The sequence below is a fragment of the Leucopleurus acutus genome (assembly GCF_964270905.1).
Source record: "Leucopleurus acutus genome assembly, chromosome: 2".
In the NCBI taxonomy this organism is placed as follows: Eukaryota; Metazoa; Chordata; class Mammalia; order Artiodactyla; family Delphinidae; genus Leucopleurus; species Leucopleurus acutus.
The window spans coordinates 80,855,795-80,880,272 of record NC_139143.1 but is presented as its reverse complement, the minus strand read 5'-3'; the positions used below and the strand labels follow the sequence as shown (position 1 = coordinate 80,880,272).

General features: G+C 52.7%; 2 protein-coding genes across 13 annotated transcripts; both read right to left on the bottom strand.

Moving 5' to 3' along the window:
- Positions 1-3,694: 3,694 nt before the first annotated feature.
- ENTREP3 (endosomal transmembrane epsin interactor 3) lies at positions 3,695-8,448 on the bottom strand (the record flags this gene model as incomplete). Of its 6 annotated transcripts, none has more annotated exons than XM_082834298.1 (12): positions 3,695-3,868; positions 3,959-4,212; positions 4,323-4,391; positions 4,989-5,534; positions 5,799-5,868; positions 6,204-6,303; positions 6,434-6,609; positions 7,162-7,269; positions 7,434-7,553; positions 7,649-7,771; positions 7,970-8,026; positions 8,224-8,448. In XM_082834298.1, 12 exons carry the CDS (start codon positions 8,446-8,448, stop codon positions 3,695-3,697), a joined length of 2,022 nt encoding a protein of 673 aa, XP_082690424.1. The 6 variants fall into 6 exon arrangements, with proteins under 6 accessions (XP_082690424.1, XP_082690423.1, XP_082690425.1 ...); XM_082834297.1 differs by having other exon boundaries at positions 6,204-6,345; positions 7,661-7,771; XM_082834299.1 differs by having other exon boundaries at positions 7,661-7,771.
- Positions 8,449-9,646: 1,198 nt separating this feature from the next.
- Positions 9,647-23,773, bottom strand: LOC309958443 (dual specificity protein kinase CLK2). 7 transcript variants are annotated; one of them, XM_082834317.1, is made up of 20 exons: positions 23,543-23,773; positions 21,765-21,934; positions 20,800-21,028; positions 20,023-20,110; positions 19,603-19,669; positions 19,312-19,428; positions 18,338-18,504; positions 17,023-17,117; positions 16,253-16,382; positions 16,066-16,148; positions 15,829-15,908; positions 15,556-15,646; positions 13,336-13,413; positions 12,559-12,681; positions 12,352-12,472; positions 11,778-11,906; positions 11,173-11,332; positions 10,962-11,063; positions 10,321-10,438; positions 9,647-10,042 (listed from the first exon to the last, which is right to left on the bottom strand). In XM_082834317.1, the coding sequence occupies exons 2-20, from the start codon at positions 21,932-21,934 to the stop codon at positions 9,896-9,898; spliced, it is 2,295 nt and encodes a 764-aa protein (XP_082690443.1). In that variant the 5' UTR covers positions 23,543-23,773; the 3' UTR covers positions 9,647-9,895. The 7 variants fall into 7 exon arrangements, with proteins under 7 accessions (XP_082690443.1, XP_082690441.1, XP_082690437.1 ...); XM_082834311.1 differs by lacking the exons at positions 9,647-10,042; positions 10,321-10,438; positions 10,962-11,063; ... (3 more) ...; positions 12,559-12,681; positions 13,336-13,413 and adding an exon at positions 14,504-15,020; XM_082834312.1 differs by lacking the exons at positions 9,647-10,042; positions 10,321-10,438; positions 10,962-11,063; ... (3 more) ...; positions 12,559-12,681; positions 13,336-13,413 and adding an exon at positions 14,504-15,020 and having other exon boundaries at positions 20,023-20,107.
- Positions 23,774-24,478: the final 705 nt, after the last annotated feature.

The window sequence follows — 24,478 nt, the reverse complement described above, 5'->3', positions numbered from 1 at the left end:
TCTGAATTTTGTTCCAAAATGGAAATTCACTGGACATTTTGGGGCAGGGAAGTGACAACATCAGATTTATATTTTTAAAAGATCACATTGGCTGCTGTGTAGGAATCAGACTGTAAGGGGCACGACGGAGACCAGCCTCCAATTACAGCCTGCCACAGACTGGCCCCCTTGTTCTACATCCTTTCTGCCTCAGAATCCTCCCAAAGGCTCTTTACTATGCATCACTCTTCACCTCCATTTAGCCTAGGTAGTGCCTATTCATCTTTCTTTCAGAACTCAGCTCATATGTCATTTTCTCCAAGAAATTCTCTCCTTTCACACACACTCCTCCTGTGTGTGAGGAGCCCTTACATCTCCTTTGTAGCTCTTATTACATTTGCAATTAATTGTACAAATGGTTTAATGTCAGTTATAGCACCCAGTAGCCTGCTCTTTTGTCTGCTGATCTGTCCGTGAGAAAGCCCAGTAGGGCGGGGATCAGTCTGTATCCCCAGTACGTAGCACAGCACCCGGTGCTCGTCCCATGCTCATTGAACATCTGTCGGATGACTGAAGAATGGATAAATTACATAGACTTTCTTTCCACTCCACCCCTCAAAAAAGCAAGTGGGTAGAAGAGGATTTGAAGATTTCCCCCTCTTCTTCATTAGTAAAATACAACCATCCCTACAATTAATAATAACAATGACGATAAAAAGGTGAAGTGCAGACGCAGGGAAAGGAGAGTTAAGATCCCAAAAGTGCAAAATCCATTACGCCTACCGTCAGCGAAGCGAAACAGCAGCCCCAAACGGAGGCGAAGGGAAATCCCAGAGCAGCCTGCAAAGCGAGGTGGGCGGGGCGGTAGAAGGGGGCTCAGCAGAGCTAGGCTGCACTGCACCACGCGCAGCCGCGAGCCCCGCAGGGCCGGCGGGGCGGGGCCGGGGCCTAGCTCAAGAAGGGAGACCCCCGAATCGTCAGGAGGCGGGACGCAGGCCCTTTCCTCACGTCCTATTGGTTGTGCTGGGGACGGACTGTTTTCGCTGACCAGCCGTAGCCCTAATAGGGCGCAAGCGTATCTGGGGGTCTGTTCGGAAAGAGGGCGCGGGAAGGGAGAAGCGCGCATACGCCTCGTTTTACACTCGCCAGCACACTCTACGGGTTGGGGGAGATTGAAGATGGATTCTTGAACTTCCTCCTTTGGGAGCCTCAGGATAGGGAACATTCAGTGCCCAGAAATTGCCCCGTTGGGAATCCCAATCTCCAATCCCTGCTATCTCATTTTGTCGTTCTGGTTGCGCCCTAACTCTCCCTCCCTGAAGCTGGGTTGTTATGATGGTGAATTATTCAAGAAGCCTTGCAGCCAGACGCCATCTATGGGCAGTGCCTCTCCCTACCCGCTTCCTCTCCTGTAGGCTATCCCCAAAGTCATAGGGTCTCCAACCTGTTTACAAGGCCCCACTCTGCCTTTTAATAACTTAATGAGTTTGTTGAGGACCTACTAAGTGTTAGATCCAGTGCAATGAGCAAGCCCCTGCTCTCAGGAGCTTGCATTCTGTGGGACGACACAGAAAACAAAAACAAGGTAATTTTGGTTAGTGACGGGTGTTCAAAACAAGGCCGTATGATAGAATGGGGAGTGCTCAACAAAAACGTGAGAATGGAACTAAGACCCGAATTAGGTGAAAGCAACAGATATAGGGCATCGAGTTTCGTGTTGGTGAAGAGCTAGCTCGTGCAAAGGCCCTTGTTGCAACGCAGTTTGGCCGAAGCAGAGTGGACCAGGTTGTACCTGACCATAGTTTCATAAGGAGTTCGGAGATTATTCTAAATACAGTGGAAAGCCAGTACATTTAGGCAGAACTTTAATATGACACAATTTCTTATCACTTTGCTGAGTGGAGAATGGATTGTAGGAAGAACGGAAATAGATCAAGAGGTTGGGAGAGAGGGTGATGACTAGGGCTAGGTAGCTGGTGAGACATGGATGAATTCAGGGTAGGATCAGATGTGTTAGATGAGGGGAAAGAAGAAATGAGGGTGATTCCCAAGCTTATGAAAGGTGCAGCTAGGTGAGTGATGGTGCCACTTATTGAGATGGGGGTGTTGGAAGAGGAACAGGTGCTGGGGTGGGAATCAAGAGTTCCACTGTGGCCATCTTGAGTCTGAGAGGCCCATTAAATATCCAAGCAAAGATGTCAAATTGGAGGTTGGAGCTCACGGAGAGGTAAAGGAGAGAGTTATCCATGAACACATAGATGGCCTTTAAAGCCATGGATCTTGACAGGGCCACTTACAGACTGGAGGTAGACAAAAGAAGAGGGCCAAGGGAAGCGCCCTGGAGCCCTCCAGTGTTAAGCGGTTGGGCAGAGGTGTGAACTCTGACAAGATACCAAGACAGTAAAGTAGGAGAAAAATTAGGAGAGTATGATGTTTTCAAAGACAAGAAAGGGAAAAATTCAAGAGGAAAGATGCTGATTATCTGGGTTAAATGCTTCTTAGAGTTCAAGTGAAATGCAGGCAGAGAATTGGCCAGTGGGTCTAACTTTTTTGCTTAATGAAAAATTTGTCAAGAGCAGTGCCTGGGGGCTTCCCTGGTGGTGCAGTGGATAAGAATCTGCCTGCCAACGCAGGGGACACAGGTTCGATCCCTGGTCCAGGAAGATCCCACATGCCGCGAAGCAACTTAGCCCGTGCGCCACAATTACTGAGCCTGCGCTCTAGAGCCTGCGAGCCACAACTATTGAAGCCCGCGTGCCTAGAGCCCATTCTCTGCAATAAGAGAAGCCACTGCAATGAGAAGCCTGGGCACCGCAACAAAGAGTAGCCCCCGCTCGCTGCAACTAGAGAAAGCCCATGTGCAGCAGCGAAGACCCAACACAGCCAAAAATAAATAATTAAAATTAAAAAGAAAAAGAGCAGTGTCTGGGGAGAGGTAGGGGAAGGAGCCTGATGGAAATGGGCGAGGAGAGAATGCATGTTCAAGAGTGGAAGGAAGGAAGAGAAAAAACGTTTGGCTATGAAAAGGGGCAGAGATATTGTGTGGTAGCTGGAAATAGATATCAGCATCTTGAGAGTTTTCATAACTATGAGAGATGCTAGAATAAATTTCAATGGTGACAAAGAATGAACCAGAAGAGAAGGGAAAATTGAAATTTATTGAAGCCTTACTTAGTGTGTTAAGAGCTTTACAAACTTTCGTCCTCACAATGTTTTATGGATCAGGCAATTGAGGTTAAATAACTTGCCCAAGATCATGCAGCTAAAGGTGGCAGAGCTGAGAGGCCACCCAGATTTTTCTGACCCTTCATGCCTCATCACCCCATCGCACAGGCATACAGCCCCTTGTGCTTGAACAACCGGGACATGCTTTTGCCCTGGCCACAGGGCCCATGGTGAATCAGAGAGAGTTACTCTCATGCTGGAGGAACAGGACTTTATTTTCCTCCTCCAACGCTCTAAGCAGGGGCATCTCTCCGCACAGCCTGAACACCCATGCAGCGCAGGACAGAAGGTCTCCCCAGGCTGGAGGGGCAGAGGCAAGCAGCAGGAGCCCCTAGAGGTAGGAGGGAAAGGGATACTTCTGGGGGTGTTCAGCAGGTTTCTTTTTGTGTCAGCCAGTGCAAGGGGGTGCTGGAGGCTGCTGGTCCCAACCAGCTGGTGCCTGTGGCCCCAGCATTCATCTGGATCTGTTCAGTGTGGGAAGATGCCCAGGTCAGAGCCCAGTCTCCTGGCTGCCCCCATTGAGGCTGAGGCTGTGGGGGCGGGTGCCACGCTCCAGCCTGCGGCCAGACAGGAGGCGTCTCAGGGAGGAGCCGGAGCTGAGGTCGCCGCAGCTGCGAAGGTGGAGGCTCTCTCGGCCTGGCCGGCCCCATGGGCTCCGGGGCACCTAGATGGGGCCACAGGAAAGAGCATCAGTGTGGTCCCACCTGAAACACCAGGCTTTCCTGGGTGTCTTCCCTGGATCCCCTCACTCTACCTGCTTATGTCCATGGGCTCCATTCCCATTGGGGTCTGGGGCCTTCCTAGACATCTGGAGGAAACGAGTGACCAAGCCGCGGCCTGGCCAGCTGCCCTTCAGGTCCCCCAGGGAGTGGGCAGGTGCAGGGCCTGAGGGCAGGGGGACCTTCTGGAAGGTGGGCACAGGGTGCCGTTTCTCGGCTGAGCGGGCACGTAGCAACTTGGGGGAAGGGCAACGGGCTAGACGGAAGAGGCAGGCTTCAGAGCAGAGCCCTGGAGAGACAGAGAGAGGGAGAGGGAGAATGGGTGGAATGGGAGGTGCAGAAAAGGCCAGGCATTACTCCCCTACCCACTGCCCCCTGGGCACCAACCATATGCCTCACCTGTATCTGCAGAGGAAATGGAAGCAGCTTCTTCCTCAAGCACTTTGGTATAAAGGTCCCTGAATTCAGCTGAGAAGGAAGAGAGAGACAGGGACTGAGTGGTAGTGCTCAGTAGATGCGCCCTCCAATCTCACGGCCCTCCTGAGAACTCAAGCCCAGCTTCCACACCCCATTCCCAACCAAGGGGGCATCATCTCTGCTCAGGTCCACCAGCAACTAGATGGTACGATCCACCAAATCAGGGACTAAGGCACTATCGTGCCCTGCTGCAGCCTCTCCAGTACCTGGCACATAATGGTAATGACAAACACTTTCTGTGCCAGGGTTAAGCACTTGACCTGCATCTCGCCTCGGTAACTCCACAGTACCTATGGTGAGGTACTGTTATTATACCTGTTTTACAGGTGAAAAACTGAGGCTTGGAGAGGGTAGGTAACTAGCCCAAGCTGGGAACTGTGAGACTGCGTTCCAAAAACCAAATCCTCTTCTTTTAGCCACTAAGCTATTGATGTATTTCTAGGAGGTGACATAAGAAGTGTCTACTGCAGGAGTGAATTCACCCATTCTTCCTCCCCAGGGACCTCAACAGTGTCCCAAATCCTGGTGGGTATCACTGGCCCTCTGACTCCCAGTGCCTGCCCTCTCCTGAACCTTGTGGCGGCTCACCGGTGTCGCTGGAGGTGGTGATGCCCGGGTCACTGTGGGACCGTGGCAGCAGCAGCGGTGGTCGGGGAGCCGGCTGAGGAGGCCGGTGCCCCGGTGGGGTGAGGGAACCTGAGCTATCGCTGAAGCGGCGAGCCGGGGCTCGGGGGGGAGGGGCTGCAGCTGGCCGGCTGCCTCCCCGGGGGACCCGCCGCCTCAGCTCGGGGAAGCAGGGTCCCACCCAAGGCGGCCAGCCCTCCAGCCGGTGGCAGCTTCGGGCAGCTGTGGGGGCACCCAGCGGGGGTGGGGCCTCGGGGGCAGAGCAGGAATAGGAGCGGGCAGCTCTCGGGGGCCGCCGGGGCAGGGGGCTGTCCTCAAAGGGGCCCCGCAGGCCGCAGTCCAGGCTGAGGCAGTAGCCGGCGCGGCTGCGCTGAATAGAGCGGAAGAGCACGTAGTCAACGGAGCGCACGGAGCCCTGCAGCTCCAGCAGGCACGAGTCCTCCGACGGGCTGGAGCCCCCGGGGAGGTCACCGATGGCTGACAGCACCAGAGACCCGCTGTCCATGGACACTGTGGGTGGTAGGGGCTGCCGGGTAGTACCAGCCTGGCCGGGCCCAGGCGGTTCCTCTTTTCTCAGGCCCAGCCTCTTGCGGGCCATCCTGCCTCCAGTTTTATCTCAGAGGAGACAACTAAGCCCAGGTTTGCAAGAAGCCCCAGCCCTCATTTGTCCCTCAACCACCAACTTGGTCTCATCTCTCCCCCTCTGCCCCCCACACCCAGCTCTGCTATCCCAGGCATCCCAGACCTTGTCCACCCTCCCCACTTTCTGCTCACCATCTACAATGGAGGCCACTCGCTCACAGATGCAGGAGCCATCATGTAGCTGAGGATCAAACAGAGTGGCCTGCAGAAGACACAAGGGTCAAGGGTCGGGCCCTACACACTGATTAGGCCATCCCACAGGCTGGACAGAGCTCTGGAGACCTAGATTCCAGTCCAGCTTTGTCACTTTGTTCAAGTCACTTGTGTGGGCCTCAGTTTCCACATCTGTAAAATGGAAATCATAGTTCTTACCCCACCCACCTCTCCAAGCTCTCAGGCAGATCAAAGATGACAGCGAATGTGCTAGTGCTATAAAGATCATGAGAACTAGTATTATCTTAATCCAGTGACAGCTGCTCACCCAGCTTTTCAGGCTCTATTTCTGACTCCCCAGCCCACACCAAACCCTGCTCTCACCTGGCTGTCTCCTCGTAGCCCCATGACGGCCTCATAAGAAGGGGGGCAATCAGTAGGATACAGGGGCACTGGGCTGTCCATGGAGCCATTGTAGGTGATGCTGGCAGGATGAGGGAGAGGGTCAAAGCCTGGGAAAGAACTCCTATTCCAAAAAGATCCCTCCCCACCAATCCCCGGCCTCAGCCCCAGTCGCCTTCCTTAGTTTCCCCACAGATTCCACCTGGCCTCACCTCTGTGCATCTGTTTCTGAGCTGCAGGTGTACTCTGGGGGATAGTAGGGCGGCGGGGGCACAGGCGGTACAAATTCCTCCAAGTCCAGCATGGTGTGTAGGATAGGGGCTGGGGGCGAGGATGTACAGCCCAGAGGCCCCAGAGGGCCTGAGACTGAGTGCTCAGGGGCCAACTGCTGGGGAGCAAGCAAGTCAGCAAACTTGGTTTCTGGGAATACAGCTCCTTGGCTCCCAAACTCCTCTCTCATCTACATTTCCTGGCCCCACCCCCTCCAAGAAGCTCAGTTCTGGCTCCTTTGCCAAACCAGTTCCTCCTCTAACCCTGTCCCAGCCGAGGACCTTCAGCTCTTGCCCTGCCCATCTAGAAAGTTCTCCTCTACATGGACCTTTCTGCACCCAGAATCACTATCTGTTCTCTGTCCCCACCAGAACATCAACCCATTATCCCCACCCCCCATCTAAGACCTTCCTGACTCCGCCCAACTTTTAGTCCCACTCTTCAATGCCCCCAGACTGGCATCACATACTTCTCTTACTCCCTGTCATTTCCCTCCTCACCCTCCTTTGGACCCCCTAAATATCCCTGCAACAGACATACCTAACAGGTGACCCACAGCCCCTGCTGCTCAAAAGCCAGCACTGTAACCATCACCCCTCAAGCCCAATCCCAGCACACACACCCTGCTCGCATCCTACCTTCTCAGTCTTGACCCCGGCTCCCCACTCACCGTGTGCACAAGGTCCAGGGAGAAGATTTGGATGCAGCAAACAATAGCAGAGAGAGTACAGATTATGGCGGCACAAACCGTGAGCCCACAGACGCTAAAGAGCAAGTTCTGGGGAAGGCAAGAGAGAGAGGGATGTGAGAGGAGCCTGGGGTGGAGTAAATCCCACATACTCGGGGCCTGTGAGGACTCCAGGAGGAGGCAGAAGGGTGAGAACCAGGAAGATGGCGGGAGAGGAAGGAATGGCGGAGGTGGGGGGGCGGGTGCATGCTCACCTTGAGGGCCCCTCGGGCTTCATCACAGGTGGAGTTAGGGGCAACTTTCAGTTCCTGCCCTGACTCTGGACAGGGCCGCAGTAGAGGAACAGGAGGGCAGCACACACAGACCTTTCCGTCCTGAGTGGGAGTGGAGAGGGTGAGGCAGCCTGAATCAGGACAAGCCCAGGTTGTCCTGCGCACCTCCCCCAACCAGCACTCTCAGGCTCTCTTTCCTCAAATCTCACCAAGATGCATTCTTGGAAGTCTCGGGCCAGCTGAGCGTTTTTACAGGAGAGAACAGAGCCAGCCATGCTGAGCATGACACAGAGCACCGAAAGCAAGGAGAAGAAGGAAATCTGGGGGAAACAGGGCACAGACTCAGGGCTGGGACCCCAAGAGTACCCTCTACCGCAGATGGAGCCACCCTCCCTCACAGACATTTGTGCCTGGACAGCGTGAATGGGAGAGTCAATTCCCTTTTCGAGGGCATAAATAGGCATCCCCTCAGGTGCTAGGCACCTGCCTCCCCGTGGGCATCAGACCCTGGCACCTACCACTAGAGTGAACGGCCGCTTCCAAGACACAATGCCAACCACCCCGGAAAACGCCAGCTGGGGATAGAGTGGGCACAGGCTCAGCCTGACAGGGGAGGCACCTGAGTGAGCCCCTCACCACAGGGTGCACCCAGCTCTGTAAGGAGGAGGAGGACCAGGAGAGGGAGGAGAGGCCAGGATTTGGACTGGCAGCTGGTGTGGAGGGGTGGGGCCCGAGGAGCCTCCCCCACCCAACAGCTGTGCACCCAACTCACCGAGAATCCAGCCCAAGACGGGCAGGATCTCTTGACGCTCTCGGTGGTGGTGACAGATGAGGCCACCATGCTGAAGGTGACCACCAGGATGCCCAGGAGCACCTGAGCCAGCCCCAGCGTGAGCAGAGCCTGCAGCCAGGGTCGGTGGAGGCGGAGGTGGGTAAGGCCCCGGGTGCTGGGCCGGCTAGTCAGCGAGCGGCTGGAATCACTAGGCGAGGGCATCATGCCTGCCGCCCGGTTGCCTGAGCCTCGCTCGGCCCCCCCTGACGCTTGGGAGCATCTCAGAGGCGCCCGAGGCCCCGTCCTTCCTCCTCTCCACCCCCCTCGCTCTAGACCCCACCCCCTGGCTGGGTCCCCTGGGGCATGGCCCAGGGACTCCAGCTGAGGAGGGGGTCAAGGGAGGGGCGTCACGGAGGGGCCCCGGAGTGCTCCCTCCCCACCACGGGCACTGGACGGGCACCGTGCCCGGGACAGCGATGAGGACGCGGGGGCACCGGCTCATCGCATCTCCCTAGAGAAGAGAGGCGCCGAGAAGGGCCGGTCCGGGAGTGAAGAGAGGGCGGCGGTCCGGAACCCAGGGAAGGGTGGGAAGGGTGAAGACGAGAAGGATGGGAAAGAAGTCTAGAGAAGAGGGGAGAGGCGGCGTGACTCTAGAGGCGCGGTCGGTGTGCCCTCAGTGTCCAGTGGGATCCGAGGCTGCCTGGTGGGGAGAGGCTGCGGCGGCCCCGCCGCCTCCTGGGTCGCCAGCCCCGCTCCCCTCCCCACCACACCCCTGCTCCCCCAGCTCAGCTGCAGCAGGTCCGGGACCGGAGGCGGGGGATGGGGATGGGGATGGGATGGTGCGGGAGGAGGGGCATGGTGCGAGGGCCAGCGCGGCGCACCCCGGGAGTTGTAGTCCCCACCAGAGACCCTGTGGGAGGGGGAGAGGGAAGGAGGGAGGGAGGGAGAGGGAGAAGGGGAGAGGGAGGGAGGGAGCAGGAGGCAGGGTTGCAGGGCGAGCTGGCCGCCAGAGCTAACAACGCTTTCGGCTCCCACTTGAGCTCCACCCAGCCTCTCAGGCCCCTCGGCCTGCTGTGTTCCCAGGAGAAGTTGCAGCTTCTTCCCTGTCATTAATGGAGAAGGGTAGGGAGCTAGGCTTCCTGGCAGCTCCGCGATTCCACCCCAACCGTGGACTTCCCTCCCTCTTCCTGCGCCTGCCATCAGGCGCTGCTGTCCCATCCCCGAGAGCTCTCCATCTACAGTAAGGCCAGGTCAGACCTTCCCTCTGGAGTCCACATTCTGCTTCCATTCTAGTCTCCTCCACTTTCTCTTCCATAAGGCCTAGTTCCCATTAAAATTCCGGAAACGGCGTGATTTGTGTTCCAGTTCCACTTTCTTTTTATTTAAATAACCGAAGCAACAGCCTTGGCACAGCAGAAGGAATCTGGGTTAGGGTGTGTAGAGGTGGCAGCAGTGTGGCCTGATTGGGGGAAGGGGAGTGGGAGGGAAGCAGTGACTGGGTCACACTGGGCTCCCCACACCCTTAAGTCAGGTTCAGCAGTCATGGCTGTGGGACTGGGGGCACTATAGTGAAAACATCAAGTAGTGACGTCTCATCAAGTCCCAGAGACCTCAGGGATGGGGGCTAGGTCACCTCCCCTAAGTGGCAGGGCCAGGGCATCCCAGTTAGGGGTCACGGTGCCCGGAAGGCATTTTCAGCAGCCCCAGCGGCTGCATTGGCGGCTGCGGTTCGCACCGCAGGGTTGGAGAAGACACCAGCTGCAAATTCTTGCTGGGCTTTCTGAAAGCTGGCACCTGTGCGGCGGTACAAGGAGTGGATCTGCAAGTAGAGGCACAGACTTTACAGCACGTTCTGGCCACTGTTACCCCATTCCAATCTAACGCCATCACCACCACTCACCAGCCTGCAGCTCTAGCTTTTCCCTCGTGGCTCCCTACCAACCCACACCCACACATAGCCCACAACACCCGCCTCCCAGGTCCATTAGCTGAGAACCCATCCATCAGCCTGGCCCTCCTCAGTTGCTCCTGAATGTTCCACCCATGCCCCTAGGGACACATGATCTCACTCTCCTGGCCCCATCTACAGCCCCTCACCCGCTTTAGCATCACAATTCCCAGCACGGCAATGCCAGTGAAGAACAGGGCAACCAGCAGCATGAGCACAGCTACAGCTGTGTTGGCCTTCAGCACCACCAGAGCAGAGATCCAGCCACTGTAAGGAGGGGAAAGTATGTGGAAGTGAAGAGGGGCTGCTCACAGCTGGGTCTCTGTCCCCCCAGCTTCTCTGCTGGTTATGTCTTCCCACCAGGGGCCGTTTTCCTGTCAGTCTGGCAGCTTGCCATGCACTGCAATCCCAAACTACACCTACTCTCTTCACAGTTTAATCCCAGCTTCTGAACGATCAGCTCCCAGCTCTCCAAGATCTTCCAGACATCCTCACTCCAAACAGACCTTTCTGTTGAGGATTCTTCCTCTTCTCCAACCATGGTTACACATGTCTCCTCCAGGAAGCCTCTTCAGATTGACCACAGCCATCTTTCCCTTAATCTATGTCTGTTGAGAGTTGTGTCTGGGCTCTCTATCATGGAGGACATCTTGTCTCTCTGGTTAAATTAGCACCTCCCAAGGATAAAAACCATTTCCTTTTTCTGAACAACTCCTATGCCAGTACCCAAGGCTGACTTGGTCTACAGGAGTGGGAGGAAGGGGTGAACGTAGATGGCAGCCTCACAGACCTGAACCCCCAACCTGGGATGCCAATGGCCTGGAGGACAAACAGAACATCCTGGACGAAGAAAATGAAGAAGAAAACGAAGAAATTGAATGAACTGTCACTCCTGCAAAGAGAAAGAAAGGGAAGTGTAGGCAAAGAATTAGGGTTGGAGAAGCAGAAAGGGACCCATCCAAGTCCCCTCCCTTTCCACCATCCCCACTCCCCCTTCTTACCGGAAAGCCTTATACATGGGGCGGTACCAACAGACGAAGGAGCAGGGGGTGAAAAGGAGGATCCAGAGGATAGAGAGCCCAAAGCCTGAGCCATTGCTGCTCTCCACACAGAAGCTGGCCAGGCAGGCAAGAAAATTCAGGAGAAGAGCCAGAGTGCTGCCTAAGGGTTAGAGGAACAGGATGATGGGTCAGTGAAAGCTCCTTTCCCTAGAAGCCCACCCCACAGCCCTCACCAAATGTGGCAGACTAAGGAGAGGAAGGCGGCTTCTGCCTTCACTGGATCCTCAGTAGGGGAGACAGAACTAGCAAATCTCAATCATGTGTGATCCCCTTGGCAAAGACATTTAAAGGATTCAGAATACATTTATGCATAAGGACAGGGGGAAGGGGGAGAGGGCAAGAACATACATTTGCTAGAAGGCTGGAGAATAACTTCTAAATACTATAAAAGGAGTAATCCAGGAAGATTCCTGGAGAAATGAGCCTTAAACTCAAATGCTGAGGATAGGTGAAGTGTCTAGTTCTGGGTGAGTGGGCTCCAGGAAAAGAAAGATGTACAAGTTACTACCTGTACTTTTCCTTCAAAAAGGCTTCTCACTACTCACACATCCAGAGGTAGTACATGGTGGATACTGTCTTCTGAAATTCTTGGGGGATCTCCATGGAGATATCCTGGAAAAAGCAGGGCTGAACTGGGCAAAAAGAAGGTAGAGGGGGCCAATTGTTCTGTCGAGCTGTAAGGCACAAAAAGAGCAGGAGGATCTCACAAGTGAGACAGAAACCAACAAATCACTCCCCCTTCCTTTCACCTCCGGGTCCTCTCTTCTGTTTCCAATTTGAGGGTTCAAAGAAACAAGGGCAAGTAGCAAAAGTTACATTAGTACTGAGTGTTTATTATGACTTACAACTTCTAAGCACTGTGCCCAGCATTTTGTATAGATGACTTTGTTTAACTCTCATAAAAATCCTGTCAAATAGGTACAAACATTATTCTCATTTTACAAGTGAGGAAACTGAGGCACTCAAGATTAAATACTTGCCTAAGAGCTCACCCTTAATAAGACATAGCACCCAAATTCAAACTCAGCAGTCTGGCTCCAGTGCCCATGCTCTGAGGTCCTTTTTTGAGACTTTGAACCTGTCAGATGCCCTCCCCAACCCTATCAAGGATCCACTTACTAGCTGTGCCCCCGAGGGCAGCATGCTGGAGTTCTCGCTCCCTCCGGTCCAACTCCTCTGCCTTCCGGTTGAGCTCCTCCTGCTTCTTTAGCAGCTCAGCTGTGGCTGCTGCAGCTGAAGCCTGACCAGTATGAGCAGAGGGCAATGTGAGTCCTGAACCCCAGGGCTGGCCCCTTTCCTCAACCCCTACCCATACACCCCCTTTACCTGGGTGCTGTAGGAGCCATAGTTCTTGGGTTCTGTGGGGCTGAGCTTTCTTGAAGACTGCAAAGGGGGAGCTGAGGGTGGAGCTATCGGAACAGGGGCAGGAGGCTCATAGCTTGGTGGTGGCTGTTGAGTTTGGAAAAAACCTTAGGGATCATCTAGTCCTTCATAACACAGGAATCTAGAGTCTACTTGAATACCTTTAGACCTAGAACTCATTACCTAAGGTGGCTGCCCCTCCCCCTGTTGTTAGAAAGCTAGTTCTTGTGTTTGTATCAGAGAACTCTTTTACAACCTGCAGCAGCCCTCATAACCCCTCACATCGAGTTCCTTACCCAGGACTCAAAGCACTAATCTACCGTATCAACCTCCTTACACTTTAAAAACTCTTACCTTTTTCTATTGCAGTGAGACAAACAGGTCTAGTCTTCTTCAACCCTTGTTTTCTAACTGTATACCTAAACATAGTGTGTTTTCTCCGCAACTCCAACCGGCCCCATCCCTTTTCTTCTTCAGGAAAGGCTCCCCAGACAGGGTCTTCATCAGGCCCTGCCAGACTCTAGGTCCTCCCAAGACTGACATTTAGAGCTCAAACCGATGGATCCTTGGCCTTAGTGTCTTTAGAAGGATTAGGCATCCCATGGCAGACTGGCCTCTCTCAGGGAGCTAAGATCACGGTGTTTCTTCCTTTGCGTGCAAAAACGTCCCCTATACCCCAACAAAGTGGGCCTGTTAGCATACCCTACCCTTCCTCGCCCAGCCGTGCTCCCGGAATCTCACCTCCCGGGTTTCAAAAGGGTTGTAGACGTCAAGCGTGGCATGGTGCGTGCTGGGTCGGTGCTGGATCACAGCTGGGTCCTGTGGGCAAAGATCTGGGGCTCAGCTGGCACCTGGTACCTCCGGGGTAACTCACAGGGGCCTCTTCTCAATTGCTGTGGCTCCAAGGACTGCAGCTTGGGGGCCACGCTGTTGTCCCCATATTTGCCCCCAATCCTTCACGCCACACTGCTAGTACCAGCTCCTTAAGGGGCAGGGCCCGCCCCCCCAGGATGCTCACTGGTTTGGAGTAGTCGTCACTCCCACGTGGCGGCCCTTCCTCGGATCAAATGTCACGAACGGGAATACAAGTTAGCCCGACCCTCTAGACTCGAGAAATCACCCCAGCTGCCCCAAAGAGGCCGGCGCAAGTCACCTGAAAGGGGTTGTCAAGCTCGCCGGGCTCGGCGAAGGGGTTTCCACCGTCTCTGCTTTGAGCCATGTTTGCAACTTCGGCTTGGGCCGTCCCCTGCCCTCCACGCCCCTGCCGCGGCAGTGGCGGCGGCAGTGGCTCTCAGAGCTCCCTCCGCTCCTCTCGGTCCGCCCCGCTTCTCTGTGCACGGATTGGCTTTACACACCGGAAGGGTCACAAGGATCCCCGCAGCAGCAGGAGGGCTGCGCCTGCGTCTCGGTCAAAGGCAAAGAAGGAAGTGCCCCACGTGACACCTCTAACTCAGTCTCGGTCGCCAAGTACCGCCCCTTCCCCACGTGACTTCCCTCTATTAACGAACTACACCTCCCAGCAGGCCTCGCGTCAGAATCCCGGTCCCTCCTAGTCTTCCGAGACACACGACCGGGGTCTTCCGACCGGTGGTGGTAGTCTCCCAGGAACCCAGTTGAGCAAATTTTTTTATCTGGATTTCTGGCTCTATCCTGGGGCCCAGCCTAAGAGCTACGGTAATCGAACCTCCTTCCCAAACCATATCATTCCAGATAACCCTTCTCACCATCAAGAAATGTTACCCACCCATCATTCTCCTCCCGAGACAAACTGGACAGGTAAACTGGTAACCTGACTACAGTTAACTTTAGAGGATAAGGTGGGGCTCCCTTCGTTGCCAATCTTCTCATCCCTCCACCCCAGCACCCCGAAACCTCAAATTCCAGGGATGGGGGTCAGATGAAGCACGTCATTTTATTTCACAAAGACTGTACAAAATTCCTTATAAAACATGGGATAGATGCCATCTGGTTACCTCATTCTGCCCCCATCCAACTCATCTGTGAAGGGGCAAGTGAGGGTGGGAAGAGTGTGAGATGGAATAGCATTATGTACAAGGCAGGGGTTGAAGCGATAGGTCCAAGTTCTTTCATATTTACACTATTTCACATATTCACAGGTACATAGGGAGCCAGTAGGAAGAAGTGGGCTCCGGCTCTGTTCTCTTGTATAAAAAAGCACCAGTGTCCTGGACTGGACACCCACTGCTGTTAGAGTGGCAGAGGGGCCCAGGGCCTGATCGTCACCGACTGATATCCCGACTGGAGTCCCACAACTTGGCGTTAGGTGGCTCAGCCCGAAGGCGGGCGAAGAAAGGGTGTTGAAGGGCTTCGCCCAAGGTCAGCCGCTTAGCAGGTTCATACTCTAGCATGCTTTCAATCAGATCGAAGAGCTGGTGGTGTTCCTCTGCCTCTGAGGTCAGATACCGCTGGTGGTGGAGGGCAGGAAAAAGGTGAGGCACGATGCCTTACAAACCCTGCGTTCTTCAAGGCCCTAGATTTCAATCCTGAAGGACCACAGCTCTGCTTGCTACCATTATGAATGACCACACTGTGACCATTTCTGATGTCACAGCTCACCCTACCTTCCCACTAGCACAATTATTCCTTCATACTCTTTGAAAGTTCTACTTGTATATCCTTGTCAACTTCATGAATCTTCTTTAGCTCGTCAATAAAATGTAACCTCTTCAAAGGTAGTTTATTCTTTTTTGCCTGACCTAAAGAATCCAGGACATTGCTTTCATCTCTGGTTGGCTCAAGAAAAACATGGCTGTCTAACCTCATTCCCTCCATAAAACCACTCCCTCTTATCTCTCTTCTATCAACAAAAGATGTCTTCTTTCAGTTTTCCTCCCCTTCTTTCCTAACCCTCTGCTTGTGAAATGCATTCCAGGGGCAAAACACCTTAAGAAGGAAGTGACCTCTGGGTGGTGGGCACAATTTATTCCCAGCCCGGCTCACCCGAAGTGGTTTGCAGTTTTCTCGAACGTAGCGCCCAGCTGATGTGTTCTCATCCCAATCCAGGCGACCCCGATAAAAATATTTCTGCTTCCTAGAGGGGAAGGGGGAAGTTGAGGAATCAGGAGGTTCCTCTTGTTGTGGGATGATTCCCTTATTCCCTCAAGAGTAGCTGAGGGGAGGGCAGGTGTCAAAGAAAAAAGAAAATGATGTGATAGAGACCAATTTTGTGGAGAGAAAAGGAAAAGGGTTAAGTCCCTCCCACTCGAGGTTCACCTTGTCTTTCGGATCATCCGGGAAGGGATAGGACCCAAGATCCTTTCCATCATGGCTAGATGTTCTCTGTTGTCATGGGTCTGGGAAACAAAGACAGAAATGAGCATGGGACCGAGAGGCGATGCTGAGGTCTAGCCACCAAGAAGATAAGCAATGTGAAGTGAGCAGGCAGCTCCTCAACAGACAAGGAAATTAGGTAGAATACCTAGTGGTCATATAAAACACCCCACCACTTACTTGGAAGAGGGTGAAGCCAACATAGTATTCAAAGATGATGCAGCCTATACTCCACACATCACAAGGCTGAGACCAGCCCAACTCTGGGTAGGAATGGGAAGGAAAAGGTACTATGAGGCTCAGGGGGCCCTATCCTCACCACCACACCCCCTCACATACTTGGACAACCTTGTCCTTCCCCCCTTACCGAGAATGACCTCCGGTGCTCGGTAATGGCGGGTGGAGACAATGGTACTATGGTGTTCATGGTCAAAGGTGGCACTGCCAAAGTCTACCACCCGCACAGCTGTGCTCTTCACACTGCGCTCATCTCGCTTCTAGGAGCAAAGCAGGAAGAACATGAACCTCTGCACCGAGACAGAATGAACAGACCGAGCTTCTACCACTATTCTCTAAAGTACTTCTGAGCCTTAAAAAAACAACTTTGACCTCCTGCCTGCTCCCACACATGCCTTCTGCTTTACAGCTGCCCCCACAGCCAGCAGACTACTTTAGGAGTGGGGGAGGAAGAAGATTTAGGAATAACTGGAATAGCATGCAAATCTCTATGCATCCGAAGAGTATACCCAAGTGACTAGTGTACAGTTATTTCTCAAAATATATAGCAGGTAGCAAAGTGAGGAATAGCTTCCTTAGCTGAGATCTCCATGATCTCCAGTTAGTCAGTGGAGATGAGCTTTCCTTACAGAAAGAAAAGGAAGCCCAAACCAAGAACCTTGAAAGCATTTTCACTCTACTGGGAAGTTAACTGAGGTTCTTTTTCCAAATTCTCTTCCAATTTAAGTCTTGTATCTCTCCCCTTCCATCTATTCTGGTACTACAGTTTTACTCAGTCAGAGCCAGAGCAGAAAATGTGGGAGAAAGAAGTAAAAGGGAGGACAGAAAGGGCTAAGAGAAAGGCAAAGTGGCATGGCCACCTGTGCCCACTCGCCAAGGGGTGGACCCTGTCCATCTTACCTTCTCTAGGTTGTAGGTGAGTTCGTAGTCTGAATTCACAAACAGAATATTTTCAGGCTTGAGGTCCGTATGTGTCAGCTTGTTATCATGGAGGACTGCAGGGGAGAAGACCAGGTCAGGGTTGGTCCAGGTGGCCAGAGCTAACTGGTACCAGCTGACCCCAGGCTTGGTCACCTAGCTCAAAGCTGGTGAGAAGGCAGGTCCAGAAGCACTAAGCTGCTTTCTGCTCTACATCCAAATGAAATGCCTAGTCTAAGAAGCCCTGTACTTATTTAAATTTTGAATTTTATTTATTTTTTATACAGCAGGTTCTTATTAGTTATCTGTTTTATACACATTAGTGTATATATGTCAATCCTAATCTCCCAATTCATCCCACCACCACCACCCCTGCCACTTTCCCCCCTTGGTGTCCATACGTTTGTTCTCTATATCTGTGTCTCCATTTCTGCCCTGCAAACTGGTTCATCTGTACCATTTTCTAGATTCCACATATATGCATTAATATACAATATTTGTTTTTCTCCTTCTGACTTACTTCACTCTGTATGACAGTTTCTAGGTCCATCCACGTCAGAAGCCCTACACTTATTAACATCAGATATACATGTACTTCTCAGCCAATGTATAAAGATGGCTTGCTACGGGTTGGTTTTTTTTTTTTTTTTTGCCACACCAAGTGACATGCGGGATCTTAGTTCCCCAACCAGGGATCGAACCCGCACCCCCTGCAGTGGAAGAATGGAGTCTTAACCACTGGACTGCCACGGAAGTCCCTATGGGTTGCATTTTTGCACTGACTTTGACATGTGTCTATCTGACTCCTGTGAATTCAACTCTGTGAAACTGTACTGTTATGAAGACTCAAGAGGAAGTATGTACTAGTCCCTACCTGGCCCCTTGGGTGCACTACTCCCTGCTCCCGCCTGGTTTGCTGGGAACAGAGAGCATTCTCAGCTCAGACAAATGTAAACCTCTAGCTCGAGGAATCTTTTTGTCTCTTTGAGCTTGCCTGACTTCAACTTTCCCAAGGAAGGGGAATAAAGGAAAAAAGAGGTAATTAGGTGCTTTGACTTCAAACACTTTCTCTTCCAGCTCCTGCTAGGTTGAATGTGGAGTAAGAGTAATCAGTGATGGTAAGGACATCAGTGAAGGAGTTAAGTCAGAAGAGAAAGATGTCAACATGATAGTGAATGAAAGAACTGCAGATAATTGAGTTGACTGTTTAGGGGCTTCGGCAGTGCACAACTGAGACAGAAGAGGTCCAATGGAGGGAGGGGCTGCCCCAGAGTCCACCTCGGCCCGCCCCACTCACACTTGACGGCCTGGCACAGCTGGAAGGCCATGTGGCGCACTTGGTGGATGGGGTAGGGCAGGTAGTTGTTGTCTTTGAGGAAATCGAAGGTGCTAAGGCCCAGAAGCTCAAAGGAGATACACATGTGGCCATGGTAGTCAAACCAGTCAAACATCTGGACACAGAGGCTGGGAAGAGAGATGGGGGAAGGGGGATGTCTGATGAGCTCCCATCTGCCCACCACCCCTCCAACAAAGAGGGACTGCATAGCTGTTGATTCCACATACTTGTATAAAAACATGCCAGCTATTACCACCAAGAAAATTCAGTTCAGCTACGCAATGGCCTTTCTTGCAGACCCAAGGAGAGAAGTACTACCTGAGAAACTTCAAACCATTTTCCTGCAACGTTTTAAATAGTTATAAAAGTTCTACTTGCTGAGGAGCTGCCAAGCGCCAGGCTTCAGTGTGGACCATAAATTGTCAAACTGCCACTTCTGCATTCTGACCCCAACTCCCGCTCCTGAAATTCACTCACCATCAGCCGTCATTGGGCCCATGTTTATACCTACTTATGTCTTTGCTTAATACTCTTATTCTAAATTTGGATCATGGAATGTGTGTGATCAGAAAAATTACACATAATTGTCTGTGGCTTCATTAGCATAGTTCTAGGTATTAAAAGCACAACTAATTTTTTGATGAAAATGTTCTCAGTCTCAGGGCCATTTCCAGGGCATATCCCTACTGAGGCCATCTTGGGTCGGAGCCAAACTTCAGAGCAATCTAACTGCCCTGAAAACAACGGGAAAGGATTAGAGAATGTCACAGACCCTCCCTTCCTGCCCTAATGTTCTACTACTCTAAGATGATGAACAAAAGATGGATGGATGAGAAGGTCTACAACTCCCCTGCCTGTCTAGTCCAGGTCGGGAAGGTTTTCCTGTGTAGGGGTGGAGCCTCTCAGACTCCCCACATACTCCTTCACTCACTTACTTCTTGTTGTCAGGGTCCTTCTCATTGATTTTCTCCAGCACATTGATTTCAAGTCGAGCTGCTTCCTTGTACTTTTCCACATTTTTAATGATCTTCAGGGCAACTCGAGCTCCGCCCCTATAGGATGGCAGGAGAGGCTTTTGCTGGAATCTCAAGAACATCTCAGACTGAACAGGGCTGCCTGGGGATTAACATATCCTACCTATGGTTCATTAGCAAAACGCCCCAGATAACCCTCGCTATCTCTTTATGGCTACCAGGTGTGGAGTACAGAGGGGGGCTGACAGTTACCTGCGATGGTCAACACATTGTACAACTCGGCCGAAGGTCCCCTCTCCCAAGGTGCTTACAATTTCATCTGAAATGAAAAAGAGCAGGGTCGGGGAGAGGGAGGGAGAGAAGGTGGGGAATGAGCTGAGTTCGAAGAAAAAAGGGTACAGCAACCTGGGGTGAGGAGATGAAGGAAGGGGGAACAGATACAGATGGTCACAGGGGAAGAAAACCCCTGCATGATTCCCACCACCTTTAACCCAGGGGCCATGAGAGCTGGGAGTGGACAGCAGAGGTCAATTCTCAACAGCAACTCAAACCACCCAGATAAACAACACCACTGAGAAAAGGCAAAAGAGGCTGTGACTTGGGTTGGCTTGGGACGTTAGGATGGCTATGGGACCATTACAGGCTATAGGATTGTTACGATTTGGCTTGTACATCGCTCTTGTAGCCAGTCCCCGACGTGGTAGATGAGGTGGCCCTCAGCGTCGTCCTCTACACTCTTGGCTCTCCGGCTGCTGTGCTGCTGTCGGGGGGCGGGGGGGGTCGGAGCAAGCCAGGTGTCGGAGCGGGGGCCGGAGGGAGGCGGGGTGGGTGGTGGAGGGGTCACCGGTCACAGGCGCCCAGCCAGGGGGGACAGACGATGATGGGGGACAGTGGAAGGGAACACGTCAGATGCAGTAAGGCGGATCGGGGTGAGAAGAGAGAGCGGCGCATAATCCCAAGTCCCCAAACCCATAATGGGAACGGGGAGAGGCACGGGCAGAGCAAAGAAGTGGTGTCGTTGCCAATGTCACCCACAACCCCATGCTCTACACGATGCCCTTCCAGGCGGACACAGGTCTCCCCTTGCCCCCACCCAAGCCCACCTGCTGACGGGGCCATGGAGTCCATGGGGGAGAAAGGCAGTTCACAAGCAAGGTCCCCATTAGAAAGTGGAGGCCTTGTGGGGTGCAGGAGCTGCTCCCAACACAATAAGCCCAGCATGCCAGGGAGGGCACTGGGGTTCACAAATGCTCTGTGCCCATCAATCTCCAAAGCAGATTCCAGGGCCCTCCAAGAGTCGGAGAGCTTACAAGAGAGTAGACAGACTCAGTGCCCACCTTAGTGTTCATGCCCCAAATGCTCAGATGAGAACAAGGATACTTCTCACTTACCAGGGTCCCAGAGGGCTGAAGAAAAGTGGGGAGAGGAAGGGCCTGGGCTGACACTCACCGAAGATGAGCGGCTGAATGTCCGGCTGCGCCGCCTCCGCCGTCTGTGCTTCCTACGGCTGCTGCGCTGGCTGCGGTAACTGCTGTTCTCCCGATGATATTCATAGGAATGCCGGTAGTCTGTGTCATAGTAGGCTTCTCCCCGATCCCGGCTGTAGTCGTTGCGCCTGTAGCTGCCACAGTATCGCCGGTCATACGCCCTCCGGTCGGATGAACGATCATCATAGCTGCTGTTGGACAACAAACACCCATTAAGTGCATCTGTTCAGGCCACATTCCTTGTCATACCATGTAACAAAGTCCTCCCTCACCGAGGACAAGGAGTATCGCTAGAAAAGTTGCTCTCACACACTCAAGTCTCTCTGTGAGGACCAAGGCCCAGGGCAGTGAAGTAACTAAGCACAGAGGAGGATGCCCACACCTGCAAATCACCAAAACCTCTGAAAACACTGGCAGAACAACTCCCTCTGAGGGCCTCCTCTTCCCCTCCAGTGATGTAATCGAATAAAGAGCCATTTCTTTTTTGAGCTATTCCTGACTGATATCCAGCTTTGCTCCAAACTATCCCTAACCCATCCCTCCCACTGAACATGCTGCTAAGTTATTAAAACCATGGAGACCTAACTTTGTCTTGTCTATTAGCTCATTAGTTACCTCTAGCCCCTAGTCCTTTGCACTTGCTTTCCCTTTGTCTGGGACACTTCTCTTGTCTTTCAGACAAGCTTAGATGTCACATTTCCTTAAACTACACATCCTGCCGACCAAACCTGTTGGATGCTTCCTCAGCCCCTTACTATATACTTCCTCTGTGATAAGACTCTTAACACCACAGTGTAAATAGGTTATTTTGTTATCCGTTTTGAGCATCACCTTCCACCAGCTACTTAGCTTGAAACCAATAAATCTTTGTTGAATAAACGAATAAGTGAGTGGGCCAAGTGTGAGTTTCTCTTCCTGAAGGCTCACCTCCGGGAACGGACATGGTAGCTGTCTTCTCGTCGGCGCCGCCGTGTCCGGTCACTGCTGCTTGACCAGGAGCGGCTTCTTCGTCTCTTATGCTTTCGGCTCCGATAGTGTTCGTGGTAACTCCCCCGGCTGCCTCTCTCTGAAGAGTGGTACCTTCGAGGATGAGGCATCTGGAAGGGAAGGAAAAGTAGCAATAGTGGGGCGAGCTCTGAGTTTTCAGAAGTCCCCTCCAAGGACTGGCTGCTCCTGAGATGCTAAGCTGCTTTCTGCTCTTCAATTTCTACTTTTTTTTTTTAACCATTCACAACTTCCTCAGTCTTCCTCTGTGCTTACAATTCCTCCTTAATGGAGTATATATATTCACCTACTAACTCTAGCTAAAAACTTTAGGACTCTTCCCCCCCACTCAGCTCATTGTTCTATTCTGATTTTCCTCAAACATGCCTTCATGAAGACATTCAGGTCTGGGCCACAGCTCATTACAGTTGAGACTGTAACTGAAGAAGACTGCAACAGTTCATCATTGGCCGGTATCTAGGATAGATCTGTGCCATGCTAAGTTCCTCATAACTCAACAAAATAATGCTGTACTACAGACTATTATCACAAATGTTTTACAATCATTAAAAGTGTATCTTATCTCCCCAAATAGGCCATCCATGTCCTGAAGGCAGGAATCCAGTTTCCCAGGTTTCTACATATAGTTGTATAAACCAAATATAAGCAAGTTACAGGGATCTGGGTCTGGCCCCTTGAACTATCTTAATCATTTCTCACATCACTGGCCAAATCCCCCTTGAGTGGTTTTAAATACATGTGGCTCCAAGCTGCAGTCAGCTTCCCATCCAGCCCCTCCCCTTTTGTGCTTACTAAGTACAGAATAACTGGTTTTTAATTAATATCAGCACCAGTTGGCTAAAAGCTGGCCACCTTCTGGTTATTGGAATTGGAATGGCATGGTGCACAATCCTTTTTTTCCTTCAAGGAAAGAATCAGAGGGTCATCACTGTCACAATCCAGGAAGATGAGAAGAGGAGGGCAGAAAGCAATTAAATAGGCCCGGGGACAGAAGTCTTGTTAGGTGGGGTAGGATTAGGTGTGGAAAAGGCATGACTCCAACATCTGGCTCCTATTCTGAGCTACTTCTCAAATTGAGGAGGGTGGCATTTGATTCATTCCTGGCCTAACAGGGCTTGTAGGAAACCAAGAAGATGCAAGCACAAGACTCTCCCAGGTAATCCAATCTTGCTTAGCACAGCCCCACAAATGTCATCTCACCATATACATACTGCCACCAAAGTCCCTCACTGGCTGTCCTTCTCCACATTCCCCCAAGGATCTCCAGCCTGCAACCTTTCTCAACTTGTGCATCTTTTTTTTTCTCTTTCTCACTCAGAAAATCCAGAAATAACTCCTAGGGTAAAACTCTTTCCATATCCTCCAAGTGACACTGTGGTGTCTTTCCCCTCTCCGGCTTTGGTCCAACTTTGATATTCTGCTCTTTCTCATCTCTGGAACCACTCCTATCCGTACTTCATCACTCCTTCTCCTACTTTGATCCCTCCCAACTTCCCCACCTGTCTTCCAGAATACATCTAGGGCAGGTCGACCTTCCATCTCATCTTCCTACTCCTCACCTCTGCCACTTTCCAGTTCTCAGCCCTCCCCCTCTCCTAATTTCGCCCAGACCCCTTGCCCCCAATCCAATCTTCTTCCCGCCCGCCCTGCGGTCGCCATCTTTCCGCGCGGCCCCGCGGCCCGCCAGCCCGCGCGCTCACCGTTCTGGCGGCGAGGCCCGTGCGCTTGTCCCACAGGAAGTCCGTGATGGCGGCGGCACTGAGGCCGGAGTCCCGGCACCCCCGCGGCGACGAAGTGCGGCTCCACCCCCCTAACCCGAGACCCTGGGACCTCCCGCCTAGTTCCCGGCCTCCGCTCCAGTCCCGCCCGCCCCGGCTCCGTCCCCGCCCCCAGGATCCGCTTGGCGCCGCTCGCACCGCCCCCGCCCGGGGCCCGATCCCAGCTCGGTCTCCGGCTCTGGCCTCTCCGATCCGCCGCCGCCACCGCGAGCGAGCACGTACGCACGCACGCACGTCCTGCGTCGCTTCCCAGCTACCCCTGGGCTCCGCCCCCAGGACCGCGCACGCCAGCGCGTCCTCGCGTAGCTCGCGGCAGTCAGCCCGTGAGAGCGGAGGAGGTGCTAGGGCGGAAGTTCGTGGGGGCGGGGAGAGAGTTGTCGGGGATTACCAGGCCCGCGCCCCCCCTCAACCCCTCGTGTCCTTCCTCGATCTTTTACCTATTCAATGAGACTTCTGTGGTTTGTTTTGTTAGGTTTGGAGGTTGAAAAGAAGGGGTTGTTGTTTACGGAATGTCGCCGCTCCGCAAACCTTTTGAGACTTGGTGGTGAGGTGTGATTCTCAAGCATAGCCTGTGAAAGTTCATTTCTTAAAACAGTTCGGCAACCTAACCACGGCAAAGAATGGCTCCCACCTTTCCTCCTGAGCAAAAGCTACTCACGTTTCGGGGTGGGTGGGGGAGCGGGGTATGGCCTTGGAGGAAAGGTTTGAGAAATGGAGGGGTGGAGAATCAGGTGCCAAAGAAAGGGAAATTTTTTGAGAACTTTATGTTACGTACTTACACATGATGTTTGAGAAGTGTAAATTTACTGAATTAAAAGAGGAAAGTGAAGGAGACCTTGAGACAAACTGGGCAGAGTT